Source organism: Micromesistius poutassou, assembly GCF_964030765.1.
Source record: "Micromesistius poutassou genome assembly, chromosome: 8".
NCBI classification, from domain to species: Eukaryota; Metazoa; Chordata; class Actinopteri; order Gadiformes; family Gadidae; genus Micromesistius; species Micromesistius poutassou.
Window position 1 is genome coordinate 15,817,039 of NC_140278.1, and position 27,513 is coordinate 15,844,551.

Below are 27,513 nucleotides of genomic sequence, written 5' to 3' on the forward strand. Positions count from 1 at the left end.
ACAGACCCCCCCCTCCCTATGTTTTGAACCCAGGACCTTCTGTTCCTGCTGTGATTAGCATTAGCGATACCCACAGCATCACTGTGCCACCACCAGAGTCCCTCAGGAATCATTTTGTAGAAGCATGCATGTGTAAAATGACTCTGAATGTATCTGATATCAAGTTCATCCATGTGAATCATTGGGAGTAGAACACAAACTCCAGGCTTGAGGCACACCTGCTGTTGACTCACAAATACATGATTTCCCCTTCATTATAAAGAAAACTCTGACTTAAAAGTCAGGGCAATGACCGTCTTCTCCGCTACCCTCACAAGAGATACCCTCTATAGTCAGTCAGACTCACCCACAATATGAATTATCAGGCTGAAATGCTAATGCGTATTTCTTTGATTATGTTTGTGTGTGTATGTGTGTTGCAGTGGGTGACAGCATGCTAATGCAAGCAAGATAAGCACACCGGTGGTGTGTTACGTAACTCCAGCATAACAGACCTGCTACTGGTCACATCACTGGATGGAAACGGCGCTGGCACCCAGAGCTCTGTCACTTCAGATCCACACAGAGGAAGGGGAGAGTGGGCGGCGGGCGGCCACCACTGCCAGCTCTCCTGGTCCCCCTACAGGCAGAACGCTGCCACAACATGCGTTCTACCACCTATTGTTGTTTTGGGGATAGGATGGGGTGAAGTAAGGGGTGAAGCAGAATGAATTTCTGAATGAATATTTAATGATTCAGATATGATAATGATTTCCTTTAACCTTCTCACAAGGATATGAAAGATGAATACCCTACTAGGGCACTTCGCACCTTGAAGTACATGACTATCTTTTGTACATTTGTGTGTTTGCCACACAAACCAAAACCATTAGAAAAACTACAATTCCCTTAAGCTCCCTAACCTTGGTGTCATATGCATGTGGGGTTGCAGGAGATCACAGACATAATAGATGATCGATTTTGATTTTATGTCCTCATAGAGGTCCTGTATATTTCAACTAACTTCCTTACGATTCATAGCCATGAGCAAACTACTACTAATCTCTGAGTGTGGAGTAGAGTGATTTGATTCCGTTCACCAGGATATTGAAATTACATTTTACCGGCAGATGTTGATTGGGTCAAAAATCAATCAACCAGTTGGGTGGAAGCAGATGTAATGTGCAGTTCAGATCATTGACGATTGATATTTGCTGTATTACATCTGTATTCTGAGAATGATCAGACAACACTCAGATAGTTCAGTAGATGGAGACCATCGCTGCCCGTCTGCGGAGACCCATTATATACACAGGGCTGAGAAGGAAGAGGGCAGACCGGGCCGGTGCTGCTCCCCACGGAGGAGCTCCCCACGCTGGGTCTGCTCTGTGACGGCCCTCCCTCTCTATCAGGGAGCAGGGACAAGGAAGAGAGAGAGAGAGAGAGAGAGAGAGACAGAGAGAGAGACAGAGAGAGAGAGAGAGAGAGAGAGAGAGAGAGAGAGAGAGAGAGAGAGAGAGAGAGAGAGAGAGAGGAAATAATAAGGGAACAGAGAGAGATAAGAGTAAAGCAGGGAAAACTGAGAGAAACAGAGAATAGAAGGGGGAGAGTTAGAAAGAGAGAGATAGTTACGAGAAAGGATGTAGCAGTGGAGAGTGGAGGAGGGGGACAGCTGGTCTGTAGGAGAGCCAGGCACTCCCGCCGGTCGCCCCAGAGAGATAGATGGAAAAGAGAGAGAGGAAGGGCGATGAGACAGAGAGAGGGAGAGGTATGGGGAAGGGGAGTGGGGGGCATAAGAGGAGACAGAGGGATATGGAGGGAAGAAAAGGAGACAGACAGAAAGACAGACAGACAGAACGATAGATAGAGAGGCGAAGGGAAGGTGAAAGATGAATCATAAGAGAAACAACAGATATATATCAGAGCAAGCGACAGAGAGGAACAGAGCGAGAGATAAAAAGCAGTGATTGAGAGAAAGAGAGGGTTATGGCCAGGAAAGAGATAGAAGAGGAAATAAGAAAAAAGACCATGAGGGAGGTCCTGAGATACAAAAAAGAGGGAAAAGGAGGAGAGGGAGCGAGAGGGAGAGAGAAAGAGGGAGGGAGAAAGAGAGAGAGACGGAGAGCGCAAGAGAAGAGAATGATGAGGGGACAGATTAAATTAGGATGTCCTACATAGACTTTCCATAATCACTGACAACACTGGTTGGTCTTTATGGATATTACATTCTTATGAAATAATCTTAATAGACAATTAGGTTAACGCTTTGTAATAGTGACATTACTGCCAATACTATAAATGTTGTATGATAGCATAATTTTGGCAACAATAGTTGCATCTTGGCCTTTACAAATCCCCAAATTAAATTAGCATTAAGCACTAACATAAGCAATGACTAGCAGAGACAATGAGGACTCTAAGGTTACTTCAGTAACTACTGACATTACCAACCAGTTGAACACACAAGAAAATCTCACACACGTTCTAAATAGCCCCAAAAAATCTCACCACATCTAACCTATATACTGTTCATTACCATTGAGTCCCTAAGCAGAAACTTTAATCCAAAGCATCTCATGGTGAATTCAGATACCAACCACTCGGGGGCAGGTAGAGTTAAGACGTTTGGGATGGGTTCCAGTACCTTTTTACCAGTCAACATACCTGGCCTCTACAATAAATGTTCCCCAGCTGATCTCTGGCTTCTATTGTCAGCATACAGCTGGGAAACACAATGCAGCTTCCCATATGCCACGACAAAATACACCATCTGTAATATTCTGCAGTTCCATTGCGTCTAGAGTTAGCATTTATTCCCCAATTAACCCAGGCTAGCTTTATGTTGTTCTTGTACTACGTCTTCGCTAGCGGTATCTGTCACCTCCGTTTACCCCAACCATGTGGGGTTCTTGGTGATGTATTGTGCTTTCTTCCTTATAAAGGAAGATGTTTAATAATAATATAATACATTTAAATGCATTCATTCCGTCATTCTTATTCTTTTTTTCTTTTAAAGTCAGGTGAGGTTGCGGGCATAAAAAACAAAGCAAAACATGAGATGTAGAAATGTGAATAAATGTAAAGAAAGATAACAAGCTAGGTGTGGATGGAGTTGACACCTGGGGGGTGAGGGGTGAGGGGTGAGGAGCTGGTGGGACTTGAAATGTATATGAGGGAGTGGGGTGGCTGTGGGGATGGAGGGGAAGAGGAAGGAACAAGACTAGAGTGAGGAAACGGAGCAGGAAGAGGACATGGCCGACTAAGAGGGATGAGACTGGACGGGATGAGAGTGATGGATATAGGGACACGAGGGTTGGAGATGAAAGGCTGTACGTTAAGATAGAAGATTCCAAAGGCTAGAGAGGGCTGTCTAAGTGATATGGAAGCAGAGCGGTGGGAAGGGAAGATGGCCCTTCATCACCTTTTCTCCTGTTTTTCAGACCTCTGAATGCTTTTTATAAGGACCTGAAATTAATGACAATGAATGTGATGGACACGCATTAGAGGATTTAGAGAAGAGGAGAGAGTGGAGGAGAGAGAGAGAGCGTGATGAGAGACAGACAGAGGGTGCGAGAGAGACAGGGTAGAGCGCGCTCCCCTTGTGAGGTGAGTGACAGCCATGAATATTTAACGCCTCTCATCCGGAGCGGACTGCTATCGGTTCATCTGCCCGCTGCTCGAATTCCAGTCAAAGTCCAAAGCTATTCACTCTTCTTGGCTCAATTAAAACGGGATAGGCGTTTGATTAATTTACCTTAGCCTCACACTCCTTTATGAGCGCAGTAGAGCACTCGGATCCTCTGAGCGATTAGAGGGTATTGGCGGCCTTGGTGCGTTCACCCTGAACTTCAACATGCTTCTTATGTTAGAATGCAGTGGTGAAGACAGGGCTGATCTATGGCATTGTTCCTTCACTATATTCTCCTTCCTCCTCTATCTAGGCCCACTGAAGGAACACAATAGGAAGACGCTGTCAGGGGGAAAGCTAGGAAACAGTACCACCTCCTGGCCTGGGAAGTCAGATGAGATGTCAAAGACAGCAACAGGTACAGCCAGATGTACACATTATCCTCCGGCCAGCTCTCTGTTTCTGATTCTTACTAGCAGCGTTAGATGTAATTGTGAATATACTGAGTGTATTGCCATTATGATCTTTTAATCTTGATATTGATAATTGTGATTGTTCTCAGCCTCACCCGTTAGTCACTTTGGATAATAGTGTCTTGACTTTATATCATTACATGAACGTAAAGACACAAACATAACAATGAACACACTCCAACAAGATAATAATCATCTGTTGGGACACCCACATGCCTCTGTGACACACTATACAGTCGGTGGAACAACCCCCACTGGGACTGTTAAAATGAGGGTTAAATACTCTCTCCCCTGACATAGTGCCTTGTGCAAAGCGTTCATGGTGTGTGGGAAAACGGTGGCAGAAATAGCAGACACAGCCATGACCCATTTAGAATCATCTCCCCAATGTCGCTGAAGGTTACAAACAAATGAGAGAACCCATTGGTTGTAATGTTGATGTGACGATAAGGGGTGAGATCTTGAGGAATGATTCAGAGTACAGACTAAATATATGCTAATAATTAGACATAATTCATTAGAAATGTAATTACCAAATCCCCAAACCACTGATGCATTTCATTATTCCCTCATTCAGGAAGGTCAGCAAAGCCCATCCCCCATAACCAGTTCCCTTTGAGCAAAACCCATTAACTGTCCAACCCCACTGTCCAAGAACTGCCAAAGCTCCTGCCACATGACATGACTGATGTTTTGTTGGTAGGTATTACCTAAAGACATCTATAGCTTCTATGTGAAGCCAATAACTACTAGATAAAGCAGCCGAAATAAAGTAAAAATGTAGCTGCCAAGTGAAGCAAGTAGCTGCTACGTGAAGCCTGTAACTGCTATTTGAAGTTAGTAACTGCTAGATTAAGCTAGTATCTGCTATTTGAGGCTAGTAGCTGCTAAGTAAAGCTAGTAGCTGCTACGCAAAGCCAGTAAACACTATTTTAAGCTAGTAACTTAACTGCTAGATTAAGCTATCATGTGCTAAGTGAAGCAAGTAGCTGCTACGGGAAGCCAGTAGCTGCTATTTGAAGCTAGTAACTGCCATGTGGATATAGCAACTAGCATGTGAAGCTAGAAACTGTCTCTGAACTTCAGACTGTGAACTTCACAAGCATCTACTGAGGACCTGTATCAATAACCACTGTTAAAAGGTTGGCCTTGCGGTGGTGGAAGGAAGGGAGGCAGTGTGACCGATGTTGGGAAAGGCAGTTACATGCGTTTATTCAGTGTACCAAGATCATCCGTCAGGAGGCAAAAAAAAAAAAAAGACTAAACAAAAAAACTCAGAACCAAAAATTCTCAATGACTAACTAAACTTAAAAAAAACTTCAATAATCGCAACTCAAAGAAAATAACAGTCCTCCGCTTTGGCACTAATTTAGCCCTTGGCTGGTCCAGGAGCCAGGTGTTGCCACCAGCTCACCTCAGACCCTTCTACCGCCCGACGTGATTTGGACCTGAATATAACATACCCGGCCTGACCCATACCCCCAAAACAAGTCCCCCAAAACACCCCTCTCCTCCCACACACTTGATCTCGCCCGTATGACATCACACCCACAACGCACAAATGTTCTTTACGTCGGGTCCTCCTGCAGCCACCGGCACCCGGAAGCCCGCACAACCGCAACGTAAGTGTTTTAACCCCTTGTCTTTGTTTTTCAGAAGTTTGTACTGTGTCCCCTGACCGGCTTCCTCATAATGTATTTTGTGTTTGTGTGTTGCAGGTGGCGTCATGAAAGCGTTGGAGTGTTATGTTTGTGTGTGCCAATAAAAGGGTGCTTTTGAAATGCGGTGTCAGTTCTGTTTGTATCCACTACCTGTGGTAACGGGCAGCTGCACCGTTACAACCACAGTGCCATTCGTGAAGAGAAATGGCATTAACCAAAGTCATTTTACAAAATGTTCTGTTATTTGATACCCTTTACCTCTTAACCGAGAGCATGCATGGGAAATCTTGCTCTATGGAGGGCCATCACATGCTTGGTTTCATTCCAATCCAACACTACAGCAGTTGATTTGACAGATTAGCTCACTTTCAAAGAAACGGGAGTAGACTAGTACCGCAAGTTCCCAAAGATTTCTATCAAGCTGAATGGAATGGAAACAGCAACTACAAAGTTATCACGGTACTCTTCACAAGACCCACTAAATAAAGTAGAAATGTTTGATAATGTCATTCTGCTTGTTCACTGTGTGCCATATTGATGTAACGCAGGTGTGTTTATTTCGGCGGACATGTGCTAGATGGATCCTGCTTGAGTTTCCGACTTGGAATTCCGACTTGACTGATGAATTTCCGTTTCCGTATGAATCTTTTCAGTTTTTCAGTTTTTCAGAGTTCCAAGTACAAACACAATCCTTTCCCCGACCAGGTGTTTTCGGGTTCTCCCTAATTACCCCAGAGTTTCCTGTGTCTTATTACACTTTGGGTATTTGCCGTTTTGTTGGCCCGTCTGCTGTATTGTATTGTCTGTCTGCTTGTCAGTTAAGATAGCTGTATCTTAATATCTGTGACACTTTTTTTGCATATGCATTTTTGCTAAAGCAAAGTTCTTCTCACCTGTCTCCTGACTCTCAGCATTTGGGTCCAAGCTCCAAATTGATACAGTAACTGTCAGAGTAACAGTGTCTGTCATTACCAATTTAACTTTGGATAACTGATTTGGAGAAATGTATATTGGCAATTTTATGTTCATATCGTCATCAATGGAGACCTGGCAGTAGTATATCCCTCTACAAGTCACTTTCACATACACTTACCAAGTTGAACAGCAGTCCGTACTGAAATCCACAGCATACCAACAGTTACTGCAAGCATGTGTGTGTGTGTGTGTGTGAGTGTGTCTGTCTCTCTCTCTCTCTGTCACACACACTCTAGGACATGCAAATCCTGGTGTATGATTGCTGCTTGTATCCATGCATTCCACAGTGTGTGTGTGTGTGTGTGTGTGTGTGTGTGTGTGTGTGTGTGTTTTTGTGGGAGTGTGTGTGTGTGTGTGTGTGTGTGTGTGTGTGTGTGTGTTTTTGTGGGAGTGTGTGTGTGTGTGTGTGTGTGTGTGTGTGTGTGTGTGTGTGTGTGTGTGTGTGTGTGTGTGTGCTTGGCGTGTGTGCACACATGTTGCTAGTATGTTTAAGGCGGTACCTCCTCCTGGTCCAACATGTAGAGCTGATTTCCGGAGATCACGCAGAGACGTGGGTTCCAGGGGTCTTGCGTGGGGCGGTCGTAGACCGGGTGGTCGTGCGAGGGGCGTTCGAAGGCAGGACGGGCGTGCGAGGGGCGATCGTAGATGGGACGCTCGTGCGCAGGGGCGTCGTAGGAGGGAGTGTGGAACGGCGGGAGGTGGGAGCGATGATGGCGGTGGTGATGATAAGAGGGGGGGGCAGCACACCTCGCATCTGGGGGGGGGGGGATGAGGAGGAGAGGGGGAGGAGAGGAGAATGGAAGGAGGGATGGGGAGGAGAAAGGGAGGAGGAGGGATGGGGAGGAAGGAGAGAGGAAAGGAAGCAGGAAGGAACAGGATCAGTCAGGCACATTTGGTTGCAGGGTTGAGACATGGCATGTGCATGTGCATGTGTGCGTGCACATGGTCACGCACATGTGCACACGCTCATGTCATTGTCACATGCTCATAAATAATACCGGGATCAGCTGACAGTCGGAACAAATTTGATAACACCTGCACCAAGCGCCTGCAGACTGAGCACCACAGGGAACCCTAAAGTAGTTCCTGGTACTGTTGTCGTTAATGTAGACAATATTGTGTTATGACCACAACCTCACACGGAATCGTTTTTGACAGGTAGTGTGGACGTTTTTCTGCGTTAGTTGGTCCGTCCAACAAAAATATGAAATAAATGCATGTTCAGTACTACAATGATACACAATTGCAATGGATACACTGAAATAATAGATGTATTGATAATAACTCAATGATGATATTATCATATAATGATAATAATTAGGATCGTCCCTATTAATTGATAGACATTTTATTCTAGAGCGCAATTCTTGAAGTACTCTTGTCTGTGCCCTTTACGTTTGACCTGATTGGATGTTGGCCAAAAAGAAACATCCAATCAGACACAGGCAATAGACTACCAATGGCCTGGAAACAACAACCCAGCAAGACTACTTCCCAAAATACTTAATCAGTCTCTTGCAACAGATATGAGTGCACTCGTTTTGCTTGTGATAGAGTAGTAGCAGTAGAGGGACAGAGCAACAGAGAATAATAGTATAATAATAATAAGAAAGTATGGTAATAGTAGTAATAATAATAATATTCATAATTATGTTTCATTATTGTATGGCTAACGTTACGCTACATAAAGCTGTACCCGGCTAAGACCCTCCGAGGTTTATCTGATGATCGCTCCCTTCCTGCTCTGCCTCTGATCTCACTCCCTCTGTCTTCAGAGAGTCTTTAAAGTATCGCTCTCTCTGCCTGAACAATTTATTTTATTTTATTAATAACCCAACTGACAACGCAAGGCATCTGGTAATACTGAGTATTTTATTCTCTCTCTTTCTTGATACAAACTGATGCTGGGACGCCCTCATTTTTGAACCAGTCTGGGAAACTTTACTGGGAATAGAAGGAGACCATAATGTGTGGAGCAATACTTTTTCCACACACTTTTCTTATCTTGATCTAGATAAAAACAAACATGAAATGTTCTCAAGTTCCTTGTGTCTTCCTTGTTTACAGGGAAACGATTTTTAATTCCTGTTTGATTAAATTCTTTGTTTGGAGTCCCACCAAGTCATATTTCCGTAGTTGCACACGCACATACTTTCTCAAAGGCACACATACTCGTTTTGAATTGCCACACACTCTCTTGCAAACACGTACAAACACACACACACACGGTACCATTTATTGGTTCCATTATGCTGACAGTGCATCAGTGAGTCCATCTGGTCGACAGTTGACACCGAGCAGTGTTGTGTGTAACGCGTTACAGTAATGTAACTTCTTTTCTAACTTCTTGGTAATGAAACGTAGTTCCTTTTTCAGTTGGGCACAACGTTACTTTTCCCAGGGACAGATTTGACAGCGACACTGCCTCAGCTGCGCGTTTGTGCAATAGTCGCGGGCGCTCATTCCACACTGAGGCTGGTACTAGCAATAGCATGCAGAGAGCAGTCAGTCATCATGGCAAGCGCAGCGGAGCAACCAATGGTAGCTTTTGAGGGATGGAGGCAGTGGCGGTTTTAGGCATGGGCGAAGCGGGCAGCTGCCCAGGGCGCCATTATTTTTTGTCACATTGGGGGCGGCACAAGCACATGAGCAAAAAAAAATAATCTGCGCCGCAAAGCGTTTTTCCATTATCTATCATATCACTGTGTGGGGAATTGGCATATTGGCTCCCCTCCGGCTGCAAGCTGTGTGAGAAGGGGAAAGGGGAGGGGGCGCGGGGGACAGTTCACCTCTGTGTCTCCCAAATGGAACGGACAAGGGGGGGAACGGGGGATCTACTGTTAGCGTGGATTGAAATCCTTATTGAAGCCTGCAGGGTTATGTGATAAACATACGGAGGAATGCGATCGCTGAGCTGCCCTGCCCCAACATTGCATGAGACGTTTAACTCAGCTAGAATCGCCGCCCACAACCATCATCCAAAATGTGATGTCAACAGACCAAAAATAGTCAGAAATCCTACAGAAACAATAGATAGTTAATGTGATAATCACATTATTAAAAATAGACTTGGAGGCAATGATTTAAAAAAAAACTTTATGGCACACACCATAGAGCAATACTCTAATGGAATTAGTGGGCTAGTCACACCTCAAATTTCTTGCAGAAATATAAGTTTATCTTTCACTCATAAACGTATATGGGGCAGGGGGGCGCTCGGAGGGGGTCTCGCCCGGGGTGTAATTCAATGTAGAACCGCCACTGGATGGAGGTATTCACATTATTTCAAACTGATTGAAAATAAGCACCATAAAACCATTACTTTCCATATAGGGTAACTAAGTAAAGTAAGGGATTACATTTTTAAGAAGTAACGAGTAACGAGCAAACACCTTGCCCTCCTGCATATCACCTCCTCCCCATTCCACCTCCCCCTTCCTCTTCTCCTCCACTTTCCTCTCCTCCTTCTCTTCTTCCCCCCCTTTCCTCTCCCCCTCATTTTCCTCTCCCCCCATACACATTTCATTACTTCTCCATTCTTCCTCATCTCCTCCCAATTCCAGCCTCTCCCCCCTCCCTCTAGTTCTTCTTTCCCTATCCACCCTCTGTTCTGCTCCTCAGTGAGCGAGGAAGAATCCTGACACTCAAAGCACTGCAGCTTTACCACCCTGTCACTATTTTTTGTCTCTTTCTTTGCAACGTTCGCATTTTTCCGCATATTCTAAATATCTCTCTGTCCCTCTCAATCTCTCTCTCTCTCTCTCTCTCTCGGTAGTCAGTTACACTGCTACAGTACAGGACCCACAACACCACCGTATTATTCCCATTCAGAGCAGTAAATCACAACTGGCAGCCTATAGGAGCGCTGTGGCACATCACTGCCCCCATGTTTAAATCATGCGCTGGGCTGCTGAAATATGAACTTGTTCCTGAACAAGTTTCAAATATGACCGTCCAAGGCATGACGATGCAATGTGGAGCATGGTCCTTAATGAGAGTGAGCGGTTATTATTCCCTCTCAACACCAGCCAAAGTGTGCGGTGTTGGGAGCCTTGCCCAAGGACACAACACACCCATTGTGGTAGGGTTTATTAAGGCTGAATTATACTCCTGTTGTGTTGTATAGCCGTTGGCTCTCTACATCACCCGAGTAGCCCACAGAGGACACCCTGCACACACCTCTCTGAAAATGTAACTACACGTCTGGGCCACAGAATGCTGCAAGTGATGTGATTGGCTGGCTTGGTGTTTCCTGCTCCCGACTGAAACATGGGGCAGATTTATTAAACACGTTGTTAAGATCTGGGGATCTCACATTGTAGAGATCTGGTGATCTTCACATTGTAGAGATCTGGTGATCTTCACAATGTAGAGATCTGGTAATCTTCACATTGTAAAACATGGTGATCTTCACATTGTAAAACATGGTGATCTTCACATTGTAGAGATCTGGTGATCTTCACATTGTAAAACATGGTGATCTTCACATTGTAAAACATGGTGATCTTCACATTGTAAAACACGGTGATCTTCACATTGTAAAACACGGTGATCTTCACATTGTTAAACACGGTGATCTTCACATTGTTACGATCATCAGATGTTTCTGATTTTGTGGCGATGGATCTTCTGGTGTTGTACTATGTGCATAATCACCCACGTGAAGCATGACTGTACGCATGACAAACACACACACACACACACACACACACACACACACTCACACACACACACAAACCCACAATATAACCTTTATAACGATATTATGCTGAAAATCGAGGCCAGGAATATGGGCTGTTTTGCTGTATTAATAGAGCCAGAGAACAATGACTGAGTTGGATGGATTGGTGGGTGGGTGGACGGGTGGGTGGGTGTACGGGTGCAATGTATGAAGTGAATGGATGGATGAATGAATAAATGGATGGATGAATAAGTGGGTGGATGGACTCTCTCTCTCTCTCTCCCTGTCTCTCTAACTCTCTCTCTCTTTCTCTCCGTCTCTCTATCTATCTGTCTATATCTCTCTCTCTTTCTCTTTGTCTCTCTCTCCCTCTCTCTGTCTATCTAGTGTATAAACACCTGGGCCCTGCCACGGCTGCTGAATGTCAACTAAACTCTGAGGGCTTCCGGCCTGGCGCTATGATCTGTAGGTATCCACCTGGGGGCGGGGGCTGAGTCATCCCCGACCTGCCTACACTCATCCCCCTACCTCCAGCCTCCTCCCAGGCCTATTAGGGGTGGAGAGGAGCACTGCGGACAGCATTTCAATAAGCCTGGCTGGTTGTCCTGGCTGTCAGTCCGTCCAACGCAGGGGGAACGGGGCGCGCTGTGCGGCATGAAGAGGAACTATTTGGAGCTGGCAGAAATGCTGATGTGCCGCTTTTCCTTTTCCCCGACCCTTTCTTTCTGTCTTCCTTTCTCCCACACCCCTCTTTCCTTTCTTCTTGGTGTGTGTTTGTTCTTCTTCTCTCCGTTCCACTCTGTATCCTCCTCTCCCTCTCTCTCTCTCTTGCTCCCTCTGTCTCTCTCCCTCTGTTTCTCTCTCTCTCTCCCTCTGTCTCTCTCCCTGTTTCTCGCTCCCTCTGTCTCTCTCTCTATGGGCTCTTTTTGTGTTTCTGCCGCCTTGGCAGGTTTTCAAAGGAGGTGGCGTCCGACCAATAGGAAGACTGGTCAGCCTTCCATCTATGTTGTCGTTACTTTAGCAGACAGGCCTTATGTTTATTTATAAACGAGCACACACATACACACACACCCACACAATCACTTTGCAGCCTTTTATATTCTATATCCCATATTAGCTTATGATGGGCTGTTATGTTTGGATGGGAGGTGTGTGCCTATGTGTCAGTATGTGTGTTTGTGCGTCCCTGCATGTGGGTTTGTGTGTGTGACTGTGTGTGTGTGTATATGTGTGTGTGTCTGTGTGTTTGTGTGCGTGCGTGAGTATATATGTGTGTGTGTGTGTGTGTGTGTGTGTGTGTGTGTGTGTGTGTGTGTGTGTCTATGCATGTGCGTGCGTATATATGTGTGTGTGTGTGTGTGTGTGTGTGTGTGTGTGCCGGTGTGTGTGTCTATGCATGTATCTGCATGTGTGTGTGTGCGTGTGACCTGCGTGTAACTGTGTGTGTTTGCTCCCGCTCATTAGGATGCAGAGAGCAGTGAAAACTCTCTGAGTCAGAGGCTGTCATGTGAAGAGTCTCTTTCTGCTGAGTCAACAAGACAGGGGGGGGGGGCGAGGTGTGTGTGTGTGTGTGGGGGTGGGGGGGGGGGCGTTGGGGGTCAGTGGAGGTCACAGTATCAGCAGTTAGGTTCCACTGGGCCTTGAGGAGGATGGGGGTTCTTGCCGATGACAGACATCATTGTTTGTGATACGCTAGGCTCCCTCCCTCTGTGCAGAAGCCTGAGGGCTAGCTCGTTAGCGTCCACATTAGCCATGCCACGCCTCACCTCCTCCTTAGCTTCTCGCCGCACGACAGTGATGCGGTTTCATAACATTTTATATAAACAGATACATTCAGGCAAAATACATGGAAATACATTAGTTTAGTCAAATGAAACAATCTATGGTTAAAGTGTGGATATTTCAAAACCTTGGGGTTCTAGCTGTTATTGTTGAGGTTCAGGATCAAATACATAAAAAGATTGATACTGTATTGTGGTTTTAATGTGTGTGTGTGTGTGTGTGTGCTCAAACAGCCCTCTTTATGTAGTGTGTGTTTATAAGCTAAATGATGAATGACTAATATTACTCCAATACTGATGCGATAAATCAATTTCACCCATAAAGAAGAGCGTAAATTACTGAGAAGGCACAGATTAAAGTGCTGTGTGTGTGTGTGTGTGTGTGTGTGTGTGTGTGTGTGTGTGCGTGTATGTGTGTGAGAGAGTTAGAGTATGTGTGGTGAGGCTGTGTGGTCTGTGTGTACGAGTATGTGTGTACCTGTGTGTCTATGTGTGGTGTGGTATGTGTGTGTGTGTGTGGGTGTCCGTGGACGTGGTGCATATCTGCACGTCTGTGTGGGGGAGAGAGGCATAGTCAGCATCAGAAACAGAGGGGGGGGGGAGAGAGAGAGAGAGAGAGAGAGAGAGGGAGAGAGAGTATCCTCACCTATGGATCATTCACCCTGCCCTGCCGCGGCTGGGCCCGGCCATCCCACTGCACCACCCCACGCCTCCACACGGCGGCAGTGTAGCCACGCAGCAAGCTGCTCCGCTCCGCCCCCAACGCCACCACCACCACCGTGCAGGAAACAAGGTTACTGCCCAAGAGATGTCACTTCCGATACGCCCACTCTCGCTCGCTCGTTCGCTCTCGCTCTCTCTCCCTCACGCCCCCAGCCTATCGCCATGACAACCGAGAAAAGAATAGCATATAAGTGAGCGTTAAAGGGACAGAGGCAACGGACGAGATGACAGGGACGAGATGGGGAGCGATGGAGACGGGGAGATGGAGAGAGGGAGACGGAGGAGGAGAGATGGAGGGAGTAATGTGGAGAGAGGGATGAAGATAGATAGAGGGGGGGGGGGGGGGGGGGGGCAGTGAAAGAAAAGTTGGGGCGGCTATTGAGAGAGGGGAGAGAATGAGGGGGTGTGGAGAAAGATGGATGACACCAAAGAGTGATCAGGAGAGAAAGTCAGAAAGAGTGTGAGAGTGTTAGAGAGAAAAGAGAGCGAAAGAGAGAAAGAGAGAGAGAGACAGAGAGAGAGAGATGACACTTGGGGGGGGATGTGGGCAGGGATGTGATCAGAGATGTGCAGAGTGGGGTCCATGCCGTGAAAAAGGAGAGGGAAACAAAGTGATGAGAGCAATAGAGAGAGAGATTGAGAGATAAAGACGAAGGGAGAGAGAGGGGAAGGAAAGAAGGAAGGAAGGAAGGAGGGAGGACACTTTTTGGGAATGCGGAGCCCACATCTTGTTCCCATAGCAACACAGCCATCCATGAAATACTGACTTGTACCTCCCTTCCTCTCTCTCTCGCTCTCTTTCACTTTCTCTCGCGCTCTCTCTTTCACTCTCTCTCTCTCTCTCTCTCTCTCTCTTTCTCTCTCTCTCCACCTCTCTTTTTCTCTTTCTCTCTCTACAAACAAACACACAGATTGACACATACACACACACACAAACACTTAAACACGCATTGTATGAACGGAAGTGCGCTCTCCTCACATATGGAGTAATCCGGGCTCTGTCATAGAATACATCAAACGCTACCAAATATATGCCAATGCAATAAGACCACAATCCATCTCTCTGTTTACCTGAGCAGCTCTATCACCGAGTCTCACCCTAAGGCATTGAACAGCTGTGGACCTACACAATGTCAAATGTTCCCAAAATGTGTGAAAGATGTGTGTGTGTTTGTGTGTGTGTGTGTGTGTGTATGTCTGTGTGGGAGAGTGTGAGAGAGTGAGAAAGAGAAAGAGAAGGAGATGTATTGAAATGTATGAGTGAGTCTGAGTGATTATGTGTGAGTTGGTGTGTGCGTGTGTGTGTGTACGTGTGTGTGTGATCAATCAATGAGGAGCCACTGCCCGCTGTGAATCCGAAGGTTACTCCTCTAACTCCTAAACAACACACGCACACACACACACACACACACACACACACACACACACACACACACACACACACACACACACACACACACACACACACACACACACACATACACACACACACACACACACACACACACATCACACACACACACACCACACACACACCTTCTGTACCCAAACTCCCTCCTTCCTCTCCATCTGTCTCTTCTCCTCTCCTTTTAACCCCATATTTATATCAGATACATCGACATAGGTGTGGGGGACAAAATCTATTAACGTAAGAAGCGGGAATCTTTGCTTCCGCTATACTAAAAAATATATTATAATAATTAGATGTAAGCTACAAACCACTATGTTATCTAAGTGGAAGCTAATTACTCAGAAACCGTCACAATATCGTATTGTGAGGACATACCGATTCCTTTCCTCAATTGTTATCGTTATTTATTATGGCTATTAATTATTCAAAAAATAGTGTCGCTTTGTGAATTTCATCAAATGTTTTCCATTGTTATGTTTTCCGTTGATGTTGTGTTCATTTGTGTTTGCTAAATAAACACACTCTGAGCATAAGCAGCATTGCTGACTTTCCTATCCAGTGGTTCCCACCGGCCATGGTCTTCCTGAAGTAATAGTTGGGTACAAAGGGGACACCGTCCCTCTTTACTCCACTGCATGCGTATTGATAAAAAAACAACGTTTGCATTTGAAGAGTTGCGCGAAAGGTGACAATTCAGTTGTACACACAAGTCAAAGTTTGGAAACCACTGGTCGAGTAAACATGGTTATATAGATATAGAGCATTATACATTGGTAAAATAAGGAAACTATCTGTCGCACTTTGATTCACGTAGCGATAATTATGGTAATATATACAGAAATCTGAAATCAATACAGTTTTTTTCATTTTGCACACTGTACCACTTTGATTATTACATAGGTTTTAACCATCTCTGCCACTTTGATTTACATAGCAATAGTTGGGGTGAATAAAATGGTTCAGTTCAGAAACATTTAACCACCAGAGGAAATATATGAATACAAATATATTGATACCAGTTCACATATTGAACAGTGAATATGATGTTAAACTAAATATCACCTGATATGGAACTGTAGTTGACATGAATTCAAGTTTATGACAAACCTTTACGACATAATTAAACATAATTAATGCCTCTCGCTGTATAGATGATGTGAATAAATGCTACAGATGGTAGGATAGATACAGAGGTACTATTGGGATATTTGGTGTTGACCATATTTCCCAGCTCCATCATACACAAGCACAGATGTACAAATACACACACACACACACACACACACACACACAAACACATGATGTACAGTACACTATGTACAGATCTCTCTCTCTGTTCACCCCCTCAGTCTCTCACTCTCTGCACAAGTCTCTCTTAGACTCTTACTGTGTGTAATTCTCTCTCTCTCTCTCTCTCTCTGCATATGTCAATCCATCCTTTCCCTCCCTCTCTCTCTCAAACTCTCTTTCCATCTCATTTCACTCTGCATGGTGCTATGGGTAATGGTAATCGCTTAGCATGCCTACTAACAGAACCTGAACAGAACAGAACGAGGACGGCACAAAGCCTGGGCCAGAGACTAGAAGGGCCAGATTTACATCTTGTTTCCTGTTTCATTATGGACGTATTCTGCCCACGAAAACTTGATTAAGCGTTCAGAAGGGGATAAGTGTGTTTCTTCTACATGGTGTTGATTTGAAACATTGACAGACACTCTTACAGTACTGCTGGCCGAGTTTGCGTTCTGAAATTACACGCATCTAAATCCCTGCCTCCAACAAATATTGAGCAAAAGAAAGTGAATTCCCCCGTTCCCCCAATTTGAGCTCAGCTGCTGACAGAATTTAGATATTAGTCTCAAGTCTGATTTGAGTCTAATGAGAGCGCTCTCTTCAGCAGGAAGCTGATCTGCTATTTGGTTTGGATCAGCTGTGGAGGAGATAGAAGTTGGGTTCACACAAGGTCATGCTTCTAGTAGAAGTATTCTGATAGGTCGATATCCAGTGTGCCACATGGCCTGCAACACCCCCCTCCCCAGGTTTCTGGAGAGGAGAGCACACTAAAGCGGAGCGCAGCAAGAGCGAAGTAGAGAGAGCCCAACCCTCTCTCTACCTCTCTCTGCCTATCTCTCAGGTTGTCCTCCTCTCTCACTCCCTGTCCACCTTTCTCACTGCCAATCTGTACCTATTTCCACCGTTCTCACTCTGTTCTCATCTCTCTCACCTCTCTCTTTCTTTCCCATCCCTGTTTTGCCGCTCTCTCCTTCCCTATCTCTTCGCACGCACGCATGCGCGCCACTCCATACACACACACACACACACACACACACACACACACACACACACACACACACACACACACACACACACACGTGTACAGCTTTATGTATTCCAGTCTTCAGATAAAAAAAAGGAATATCCAAAGACTTGTAAGCTAACCGCGTCCGTGACTGTGTAGGCTACATGGCTAACGTTCACTATATACACTAACGTGCTCCACTGGGCTGCGTGAAACAATACATTATTCTGTAACTTTATCAGAAACTGAGCATTTGTTTTCTGGTGCGGGTGAAGAGAATAATGCAGTATCCACGTGCAACATGCATGCTAGTGCCCCTTGCTTGCCGATGGCCTGTTTGTTTGTTTGCTATTGGTTTGTTTGTTTGCTCCTTGTTAGCTGTGTTTGTTTGCGTGTGTTTTCCCCATGTCACCATGCTCGTTGGTTCCCCGCTGAGAGAAAGCGGGTCAAGGCATGTCGTCCAGAAGAGAGAGAGAGATTAATTATAGTCGTCATGTGTCCTCGATACAGAGATAGACAAGGATCTGTGTCATAGTCCTATTACCCAAAGGGTTTTCCGTCGCTGGGAAAAAATCTCGCAAGTCATCTCTCATTGTCCCAGGTCATTGATAAACTTAGTCATCTCGTCTCAACAGTGTCTGATCGGCAGACGGATGGACCAAACCGTTACACGGACAGTCTGAAGAGTTAAAAAGTGGAAAGGAGGTCATTGAAGGTACTGGGGAGTGTTGGAGTGGATAAAAAGACACCCAATACAGTTGGTCTTAGTTTCAGACAGTTTACACAACACTTCACCAACCCAAGTCTGGAGTCCAAAAAAGTCCCTATGCCAACTTTCTCAACATAGCTCATTTTTCAATTTCTCCAGGTCAAAGAAGTGAAACGATACAAACGACATCAAGACATGTCCCTGGTAGCTCAAAAACGTGGAGATGGGCTGGGGCCATTAAAAAAGGCCCACCCAACATTTGTTCTCCAGGCTCCTCGTATTGCCTTACTTTTCCAATCATGGCTGTGTTTTCAACCCCGGAGAAAGCACCCAAAACGGTTTTAGATTAAATATACTCTACACTAGGAGGAGCACCCCGAAGACAATTTGCAGGCCCTCGTCATTATCGCTGCCCAAATTGGTTCTGCCGAGCGCCTACTGAGCTCCGTGGATGTGAGTGGGACGGCTTTCATTGTCTTGAATCAAGTTTGGTTGAGAAAGGAAGATTGGAGCCTTTGCACGGTTGCACATTATGGCTGCTACTTTAAGACGCTGCCTCACAGTGGAGGCTTCCTCCTGGAGGAACTTGGGAGTCCACAACGTAGTATACAGGGCTCTATGGAAATGTTTGGAGGATGGAAAACAGGCAAGCGTCAGCTAGGCAAATCGGTGGCACTACCCCTGATAATCCTCCTTTTATCTGTTATTTCTATACCCTGAGGGTTTACACTGAGTGACCCTGAGTGACAAACAGAACAGAGATGTGACACACACACCCACAAACACAGATCTTTGTGCTTTGTTCATGAATGAGCTCATTCCGTGTCCAGCACCCATTCACCGGGTCAAATAGTCAATATAACCCTTTCTGTCCTTTCCTAACCACTTCTCCTTGACCTTGTGGTAAACGTAATGAGGTCAAGGAAAGATGTGAAGGAGAATTCATGATTGCTCTCAAAACAACGGTGGTACTAACAGGATCCGACTGCCCTTACACAGGGCTACTTAATCATGCGACTGTAGATGTTATGGACGTGGGTCTGCCGTGGTGAAACTACAATGTCACTAAGAAGGATTGATAAGAGTGCATCTAGGAAACGTTGCCCTGTGTGTTCCTACCATGTTGTTTCATGTAGGCTGTATAAATACCTTCACCTTAATGACCAAGGTTGGAATTGCAATAAAAAATATGTATATAATCTCCCTCCCAGTCACAAAAGTGACACATTGAGAATGGTTGCTCAACATCACCCTCCTGTCCACTCATATTTATCGACATGGATACCAATTAGGATGATGCATGGGAATAATGATGATCATTGGTTTCCATGGACGGCTGAATGGTGCGTCACTTTAAATGTCATTGCCGCAAGGAATTGTGGGACGGCATTGTCTCCTCTCCTTTCATAAAGGAAGCTCCATTCTACCCTATGCTGAAGGAGATAAGGAAAGCAGTTTTCTCAGCATTTAGAGAAACCAAACAGCTCCTACAATGTCTGCCCATTCGATACTTCGGGTTCAACCTTCCTAAGCAAAAAAGACGAGTTGAACTGCAGCCTTAAAGTAAGTTCAGTTAAACAATTGAATAATCATATTTTATTTAGTTGTTCTTTTAATCTGCAAAATGTAGAGGCATATTTAGATGTCTGTCTTGGAGGGAAAAACGTTGAATGTTTTCAAAGATAACCTGTAATTGTCATGTGATCCAAGACCCCGGCAGCCAGCAGGTGGTCTGCGAAGGCGTGAAATGGAAAGATATACGTTCTTTGTCATTACAGTATGGAAGGATAGCTTCTTCCAGAGTATTGCCTGAAAACTTTTGCCAAGGAAACAGCATTTTTTTCCCTCTCCATCGCTTGGAGAGACCCAGCATGCAGGAAGTGAGGAGGATGCCCGCCACTCAGCACCTCTGAGATATTAATGACTTCCAGGCATATCATCTCCATGCTGTCACTTCCTATCACATCCACGTCCTCACACAGACACAGACACACACACGCTCTCTCACACACACAAACACACACACACACACACACACACACACACACACACACACACACACACACACACACACACACACACACACACACACACACACACACACTATTAACGAACTGTGCCTTGAGACCCATTGGTGTATGAAAGAAAAATGAAACAACAACAAACAGTATGATATACTCTGCGGTGGTATCTGCCACTTCGCCGAACATTTTTCCTCCTTCTCTTTCACAGTTGACTCCTCGAATAATGCATGGTGCGTAAATCAAGGATAAGCATGAATGCCCAGATGGATACAGCTGTGTGTGGAACACTTGGAGAGCGTGCCCACTGACATAAAGTGTCTGAGATACGAGAACATCCCTCCAACGCGGTCGCCTCTTCTCCACTCCTATCTGTCTCTACAACCATGAATGAGCGTCGGTTTCTTTATGCGGTTGAAATCACGCATGCACGACATATCGAATTTATGTTGATACTGAAATATATATGAGCATTTTTTCCATGTCACGAATGCTGCATTCAAAAGGAAAAGCATTTTTTGGAAATATGTGAATGGATAAATAGAGGCTGTGAGTTTGAATTTGAATTCTATACTAGAATAGCTTGGTTTCACGTGACGTCACAGTGCTGCATCGCGAACGCACAAAATTCAGATGGATGGCAGGAAGTGAAGTATGGATGGAAGGATCTGCTGGAAGGATCTGCCCATAGAACTGCCATGTGAAAGAATCGAAATGCCCATGTTTTGTTTAGTTTACGGCTGCTCCAATCGTTCTACCCGTGAAAAAGAAAATAGTTTTTTTGAGTACCAAAGGTTGTTGTCCATAAAGGTGAGAAATGTAAAAAGCTCACAGAACAACGCCGTAAAAAGTGTCAACTTTGTTTCTAACTTTGTTTTTGTGTCTGTGTTTATATAGCATTAGGGTGTTGTTAAATACTCATTTACTTAGTAATGATTATTAAGTTACCGGTAGTCTAATATGGGCTTCATTGGGACTTTTTAGGCGTCCCTAGCGCTTTGGGTGACGTTGAGTCGGTAGACTGGGCTCCGACGGTCAAGCTCGGTTACGAGCTTGACCGCGGTTACTAAGCCGAAATCCGAGGCATCTCTTCAACGAGACCAGAGGATGAAGCTCAAGGAGGACCAACAAAGACGGTCGGCATGTGCAGTGGCTATGTTGGATCTCCAACAGACAGCTGAGAGCCCGGGTATGAGCCCAGATCTGATGCAGACAGCCGAGGAGCCAGCTGACAACCCACAATCAGACGGCATCAGTGGGAATGGGACATTAAATTATCAAGGTAAATTATTGTACTAAGATGTGTAACCAGCATATTATATCACTGCCCTAATAGCCTTCCTCTCCCATAGGTCCATCCCAGACAGACAGGCCATATGTTAACGCTAAGGGTTAGTATGTGGCCTGTCTGTCAGGGATGCACCTATGGGTTAGGATGTCTTCCATACTTAATCCTGTAGTTTCGCTGAGTCTGCGTATCCGATTTTGTTTCAATAAACCACAATGCTCATTGAAATACACAAGTGCAATGTGATTAAAAACTTTGATAACCACTGAATACATAGAACAAATCTGATTAACATATCTCAACTTTATAATACACATTGGATCGTGGACGAGCGCTATTGCGGGCGCGATTGTTGACGGTGGGGGGGGGGGGGGGGGGGTTGGTGGATCGTGGACGAGCGCTGTTGCGGGCACGATTGTTGACGAGGGGTGGGCTTGGCTCGTTTGGGGGGGCCACAGGGGGGGCCGGACTCAGAGTTACGGGGACACTGGCCCCCCCTGGCCCCCCCCTAGAACCGCCACTGGGCCCTATGTCTGCGTTGTCTAAATTTGGACAGTTGGTTTTAGTTTTGCTGAGGCTGAGACTAAATCTCCCGCTGAAAGTGATAAAAATATCACAATAGAGAGTGGCCTCCTTAAAAAACTGTTACCCGGAGATGTTGTCCTAGCAGACCATGGATTTAATATTGGTGATAGTGTGGGATTTTACTGTGCTTCACTACAGATACCTGCATTCACCAAAGGGAGAAAACAGCTGTCAGCGTATGAGGTGCCAGAAACTTGAAAAATAGCTAATTTGCGTATTCATGTTGAGAGAGTCATATATTTAGTCAGAAGAAAATATCAGATTCTGCAAAGCAGGGCTATGCCCATAGAGAACATGGCAACAAAACCAGGTGAGGCACTAGCATTGATTGACAAGATTGGGGTTATTTGCTGTGTCTTGTCTAATCTTTCGGAGTCTGTCATCCCATTGGAGTAAGGAGGAGGGGAAGAGAGGAGGGAGGGGGATAGGGATAATCACTCCAGTACCTGAGCCCTCACACATGTTGGTCTGGCGCACCTGCTTGGCTCACAGGAGGGGGGAAGGGGAGGAGTATAGTAGTAGTTTCCAGTACCTGACACACATCAGTCTGTAAATATGTTTTTAAATATAATATTTTTCTCCACTAGTCCAATTGTACTGGCGATATGTATTTTATATAATGAAATTGATTCCAATGTATGATTGCACATATTGTATTTATTATAACAATTGTTAAAAAATCTAATCTTGTAAATAAACCACCATGTATTATTCTGTCTTCTCAATGGCATTTCATCTTTTTAGTAAGCATCTTCCAAATTGTGTAGTGCTACTCAATATACAACTTAATATACTACTCAATATATATACTAATATACTACTCAATATACAAGGACCACACTCAGGTCATAACAATATTCAAAATGTCATCTTGTCTCATACAACATGCAAGTTTGTAACTTGCTGTCCCAGTATTTCTGGAAGTATACTGTTTCTAAAAAAGCACTCAACTTTAGGAATCACATCATCCCAAAATTCAAGATCAGGCAAAATCCTTTCTACAAAGGATCAGAAAAGTCATCTTTATGAGGTCCGGGTCATGCCCAACATATTTACTTACTAATTGTTTGTATCGTATTCAAGAAACTGGCTCTAAATCCCTACAATACGGACTCTCTGGAACGGTTTCCTCCATAGACGTAGTCGCCATTTTTACTTCCGGACAGCCATTTGGAAATCGTGCCCCCTTAACGCGTCATCACAATCACGTGACTGAAACCAAGCTATTAACACCAGTCATGGAGATACAGGTATTTACAGGTAATACAGATACAGGTAACAGAGAACAGGTTATATTAATTAGGTTCAAATTAGGTTTCCTTTAATTCCCGATAAAAAATATTATTATATTATATATTATTATACATTTTATTTATCAAGATATAGGCCATATGAACTATATGAGCTTAAGGGAAATTGGTAATAACTTCATCAATAATTCCAATATAATATTTTATTGTTGTATACAGTGGAAAATGGATCTCTTAAGTAAAAAAAGATCTGGAACTCCAGATATGTATTAGTAATATAATAAAAAATGTACCAAATTTATTTTGTGAAAATATCCTACTTCCACTTTTTGATGTAAATTCAGAAGTGTGAGTGTGTGCACATACTATGTGTGTGTGTGTGTGTGTGTGCCTGCACCCTCACAGAGCGCTTGGCACGCGCCTCTCCCCCGTCATGGGTAACGTCTGTGCATGTCGCCTTGCTCAACCACTCCGCTTCCCCTCCTTCTTCCAAGTCATCGTTCGCAACGATGTCAGACACTACCAAGTGATGTCATCACCTCCCGCCCTCGCTCACGCCTGAACCAGTGAAACCCCGCGAGCATAGCACCGGCTCACCCCCCCCCCCCCCCCCCCCCACGTGCTTCCACTGTGCACGCTAATCACACCAGATGTCCGTCCCCCCCCCCCCCCCCCCCCCTCTTCCCGCCCCAGCGACACACAACAGAGGTCACCATAAACTACCAAATCCTCATAAACACAAGGTCCTTGTTAGCACACAACAACACCTTCGTAAACACACAGACCTCATAAACAGAAGGTCCTCATAAACACAATGTCCTCATAAACGCCCCTAGTAAAGACCAGGCTTATCTGCCGATGATCCCCTCGGTATTTCCGATATAAACATACAGCATCTCACACCAGACACCACCTCAACGTGCCCGCCTTCAGTGGGAGGACCTGGAGCAGCCTCAATCAATGAGAACCCACTGTCCCCACTGTTTGCGTTGCATTTGTGATTGATCTAGGTCATGAGCTCCCGGGACAAAGCAGAGATATCAGAGATGGAGAGAGGCATTCCATATAAATATAAATGTCTAGCTTTATGAATGTGCGTGATTGTAGGAATGTGTGTTACAGCGCTGGGTGACTGTATGTGAACTGGACCAAGAACTGGAATGTATATTCATAATTTTCCATATTAAATTCAGGTCAACATGCAGCACACAATTAGATGATAACTCTCCAGGCAGAGACCCCACCAGAGTCAAAAACCCAGCAAATGTATTCACATGCATTTGCAGTGAAGACGACCACAGCCTTTAAATGAACATCTTCCCGTTGAGCTTTTGAATTAGAAGGCTTATTATTGCTGCGGGGGGCATACAGAGTGACTGGGGTGTCGCAGTCGGGGACTGACATCACCGCCATGCCTTGTATCAACCCATCAGGTATAACGTCATGGAAACGGATTGTCTGTCCCAATGACAGGAAATGGCAGAAGGCACTGATGAGAAAGGACAGGCGAGCGGGATGTTAACCCAAAGAGACACCAGCCGACGACTTTAGATTAGGGATGAAACACTAGCCTTTCCTTCTCTTTACTCGTCAACACCCTTATTCTCAGGTTCCTCAGGCTCCTCAGGTTTTGTGAGGCGTTGTTTTTCTGAAGAGTTCCTCTTCAATATCTCCACAAGCTCATGCATAATCCAGTTTATGCAAGATTATTAATATGTGAAATACATTACAATCCTGTGCAGATGTAGTATTTGAATTGCAGTCCAATTCAAGTTCAGATCCGCCTAATACAGATGCCTTTACCATCCTAAGTTAAGGAGAGGGTACAAATTAGTCCAATAGTTTCTAAGAAACGGTTGCTGATTACTCCTCCCTCCCAACAGTGAAATTCTGTGCTATTCAGCATATTGAGGGGAATCTTGCTCAAGAATGCCTACAGGTAGGCTTTGGGTATGCGGTTCAAACCCAACCAATTCTCTTCGGGATGTCACGATACCAGAAATTTAGTAGTCGATACCAATACCAGTGAAATTCCACGATTCTCGATACCCAATTCGATACCACGGTCAAAAACAAAACAATAAATCCCATGTACTTTATTTATTAAAAACATTTAAACATTCCAAAAAATAGTGGCACTGGCATGTAGCCTTCAAGTAATGAATAAAAATAAACCACTATTAACAATACAAAAAAAGAACAGTGGCATGTAGCGTTCAAGTAATAATAATTAAAAAATAATAATACGCGCTGAAAGCAGGCAGTCATGCAGCTATGCGGCTGGCGTTTACACTTGCGTGCATGGCGGGGTTTAAAACATAACTTCCAACCTAATATTAAGTAATATAACGCAGGTGCGCAAGGCAGCCACAGGAGACGCCAACATTGTTTTCAACTGCTCGGTACCGCGCCGTATTAATTACCAAGTTTTGAAAAGAAAAAGTATTTGAAGCGAATAAGCAACGCTGTTTTTGATTTGTTTATTTGGTTTTGAACGAATAATTTTGGATGCATGCATCGGCTTTGAGTTGGTTTGTTTACTTTGAAATTGCATACGCTCGCAACACACACGCACGCACACATTCACCGCCGCACCTACTACAACCTGCCGATCTTCAATCAAAACAACATCAAGTAAGTGATGCCGAACGCAGTCGTACCATGCGTGTTTAGAAGCGCAACATTGAAACGGGTCCCGTCTGAAACAGTCGCGCGGCGCAGCGTTCCAATCGCAAAGTACTTCCAGACGCGACTATTCTTTTTATCGACGAGTCGAGGCGGCGCCGTCGCACTCGCTGCAGCTGCCGTCTTCCATGTTCCCGTGTAGGTGTATATGCTGCCCACGTGACGTCCAGAGGAATTGCATCCTCGGTACCTACGGTACTAAGAAAAACGAGTACCGTCACGTTTTTTGAATTTTGGTATCGACTTGGTACCGAAGTATCGGTTCTCGTGACATCCCTCCACTGCATCAAGAGTCCTTCCAGCTGGATGCAGACTGTGCCTTAGTGGAAACCATCCCTAATCATCGTGTCCACATCTTCAGGCCTGCAGTGGTTCCCCTTCTGTTTCCCTTCTGTGTTTGTCTCCAAGGTTCCCGACTAACTCTAACTTACTTTTTTAATTCCTTGATTAGAAATAAAAAGTGTAGACATTGCCGAAAATCCTCTTCTCAAGAGAAACCCTCCAGAGCTGCGATCCTCACTGCAGTTTTTCTTCTTCTAAATGTTGGAGAGCAGAACAGGTTGCACACTGGGTACAATATTACCAGACAGTCCAAATAGGAGAATGTAGCCAGAACACAACATTAAAACATGTTGGGATCTCATCCCAAGTTTTCATTGCTCTTCTCTCTATTTTAACTGGTTTGACTTTGATTTTACGTTAATTTTTCCTTATACTGATCTGCTGCTCTTTCAATGGCCGTCGTCTATTGACAAGGACAGCAAACTGAGGCTCAAAGGGAGACAGATATTTTGAATCACATTCACTATCATGGGATACAAACACACACGTTTTCTTCTGACATAAGCGATTCATTCTCATAATAACTTTTAATAACTCAGCAACCACATAGATTTCGATTTTGTAAATTGCTGGTATTGGATGCGATACAGTGGTACTAAACTCCAAAATGTGTGCAGGGCTTTTTGAAACAAGTGCTAAAAATAGCATCTGGCATTGAGTGAGCCAGCTAACCTTTTGGTCCTCTCTAAGCAGAGGTGTACTACTACTACACACACACACACACACACACACACACACACACACAAAAGCATGTGCAGGAACAGTGAAGTACACACCCACACATACACACAACCAAATGCAGAAAGACAGCCAACACATGGTATAATTCACACACACACACACACACACACACACACACACACACACACACACACACACACACACACACACACACACACACACACACACACACACACACACGGGTAGATATTAATGTGTACATATAGTGGTGCTACTGTGTAGATGCTAATGCCTGCTTGTTGAAATGTCACAGTCCAGTTGGAACAGTTAAAGGTCCCATG

At 44.7% G+C, this 27,513-nt stretch overlaps 1 protein-coding gene across 2 annotated transcripts in view; it reads right to left on the bottom strand.

The window, feature by feature from the left end:
• Positions 1-27,513, bottom strand: part of syngap1b (synaptic Ras GTPase activating protein 1b) — a gene marked incomplete at its 5' end in the record, with an annotated part of 107,730 nt that overhangs the window by 69,884 nt on the left and 10,333 nt on the right. For both annotated transcript variants that reach the window (XM_084471757.1, XM_084471756.1), the window contains one exon: positions 7,217-7,470. In XM_084471757.1, coding sequence (XP_084327883.1) covers positions 7,217-7,470 — 254 coding nt within the window. The remainder of the gene's footprint in view (positions 1-7,216; positions 7,471-27,513) is intronic.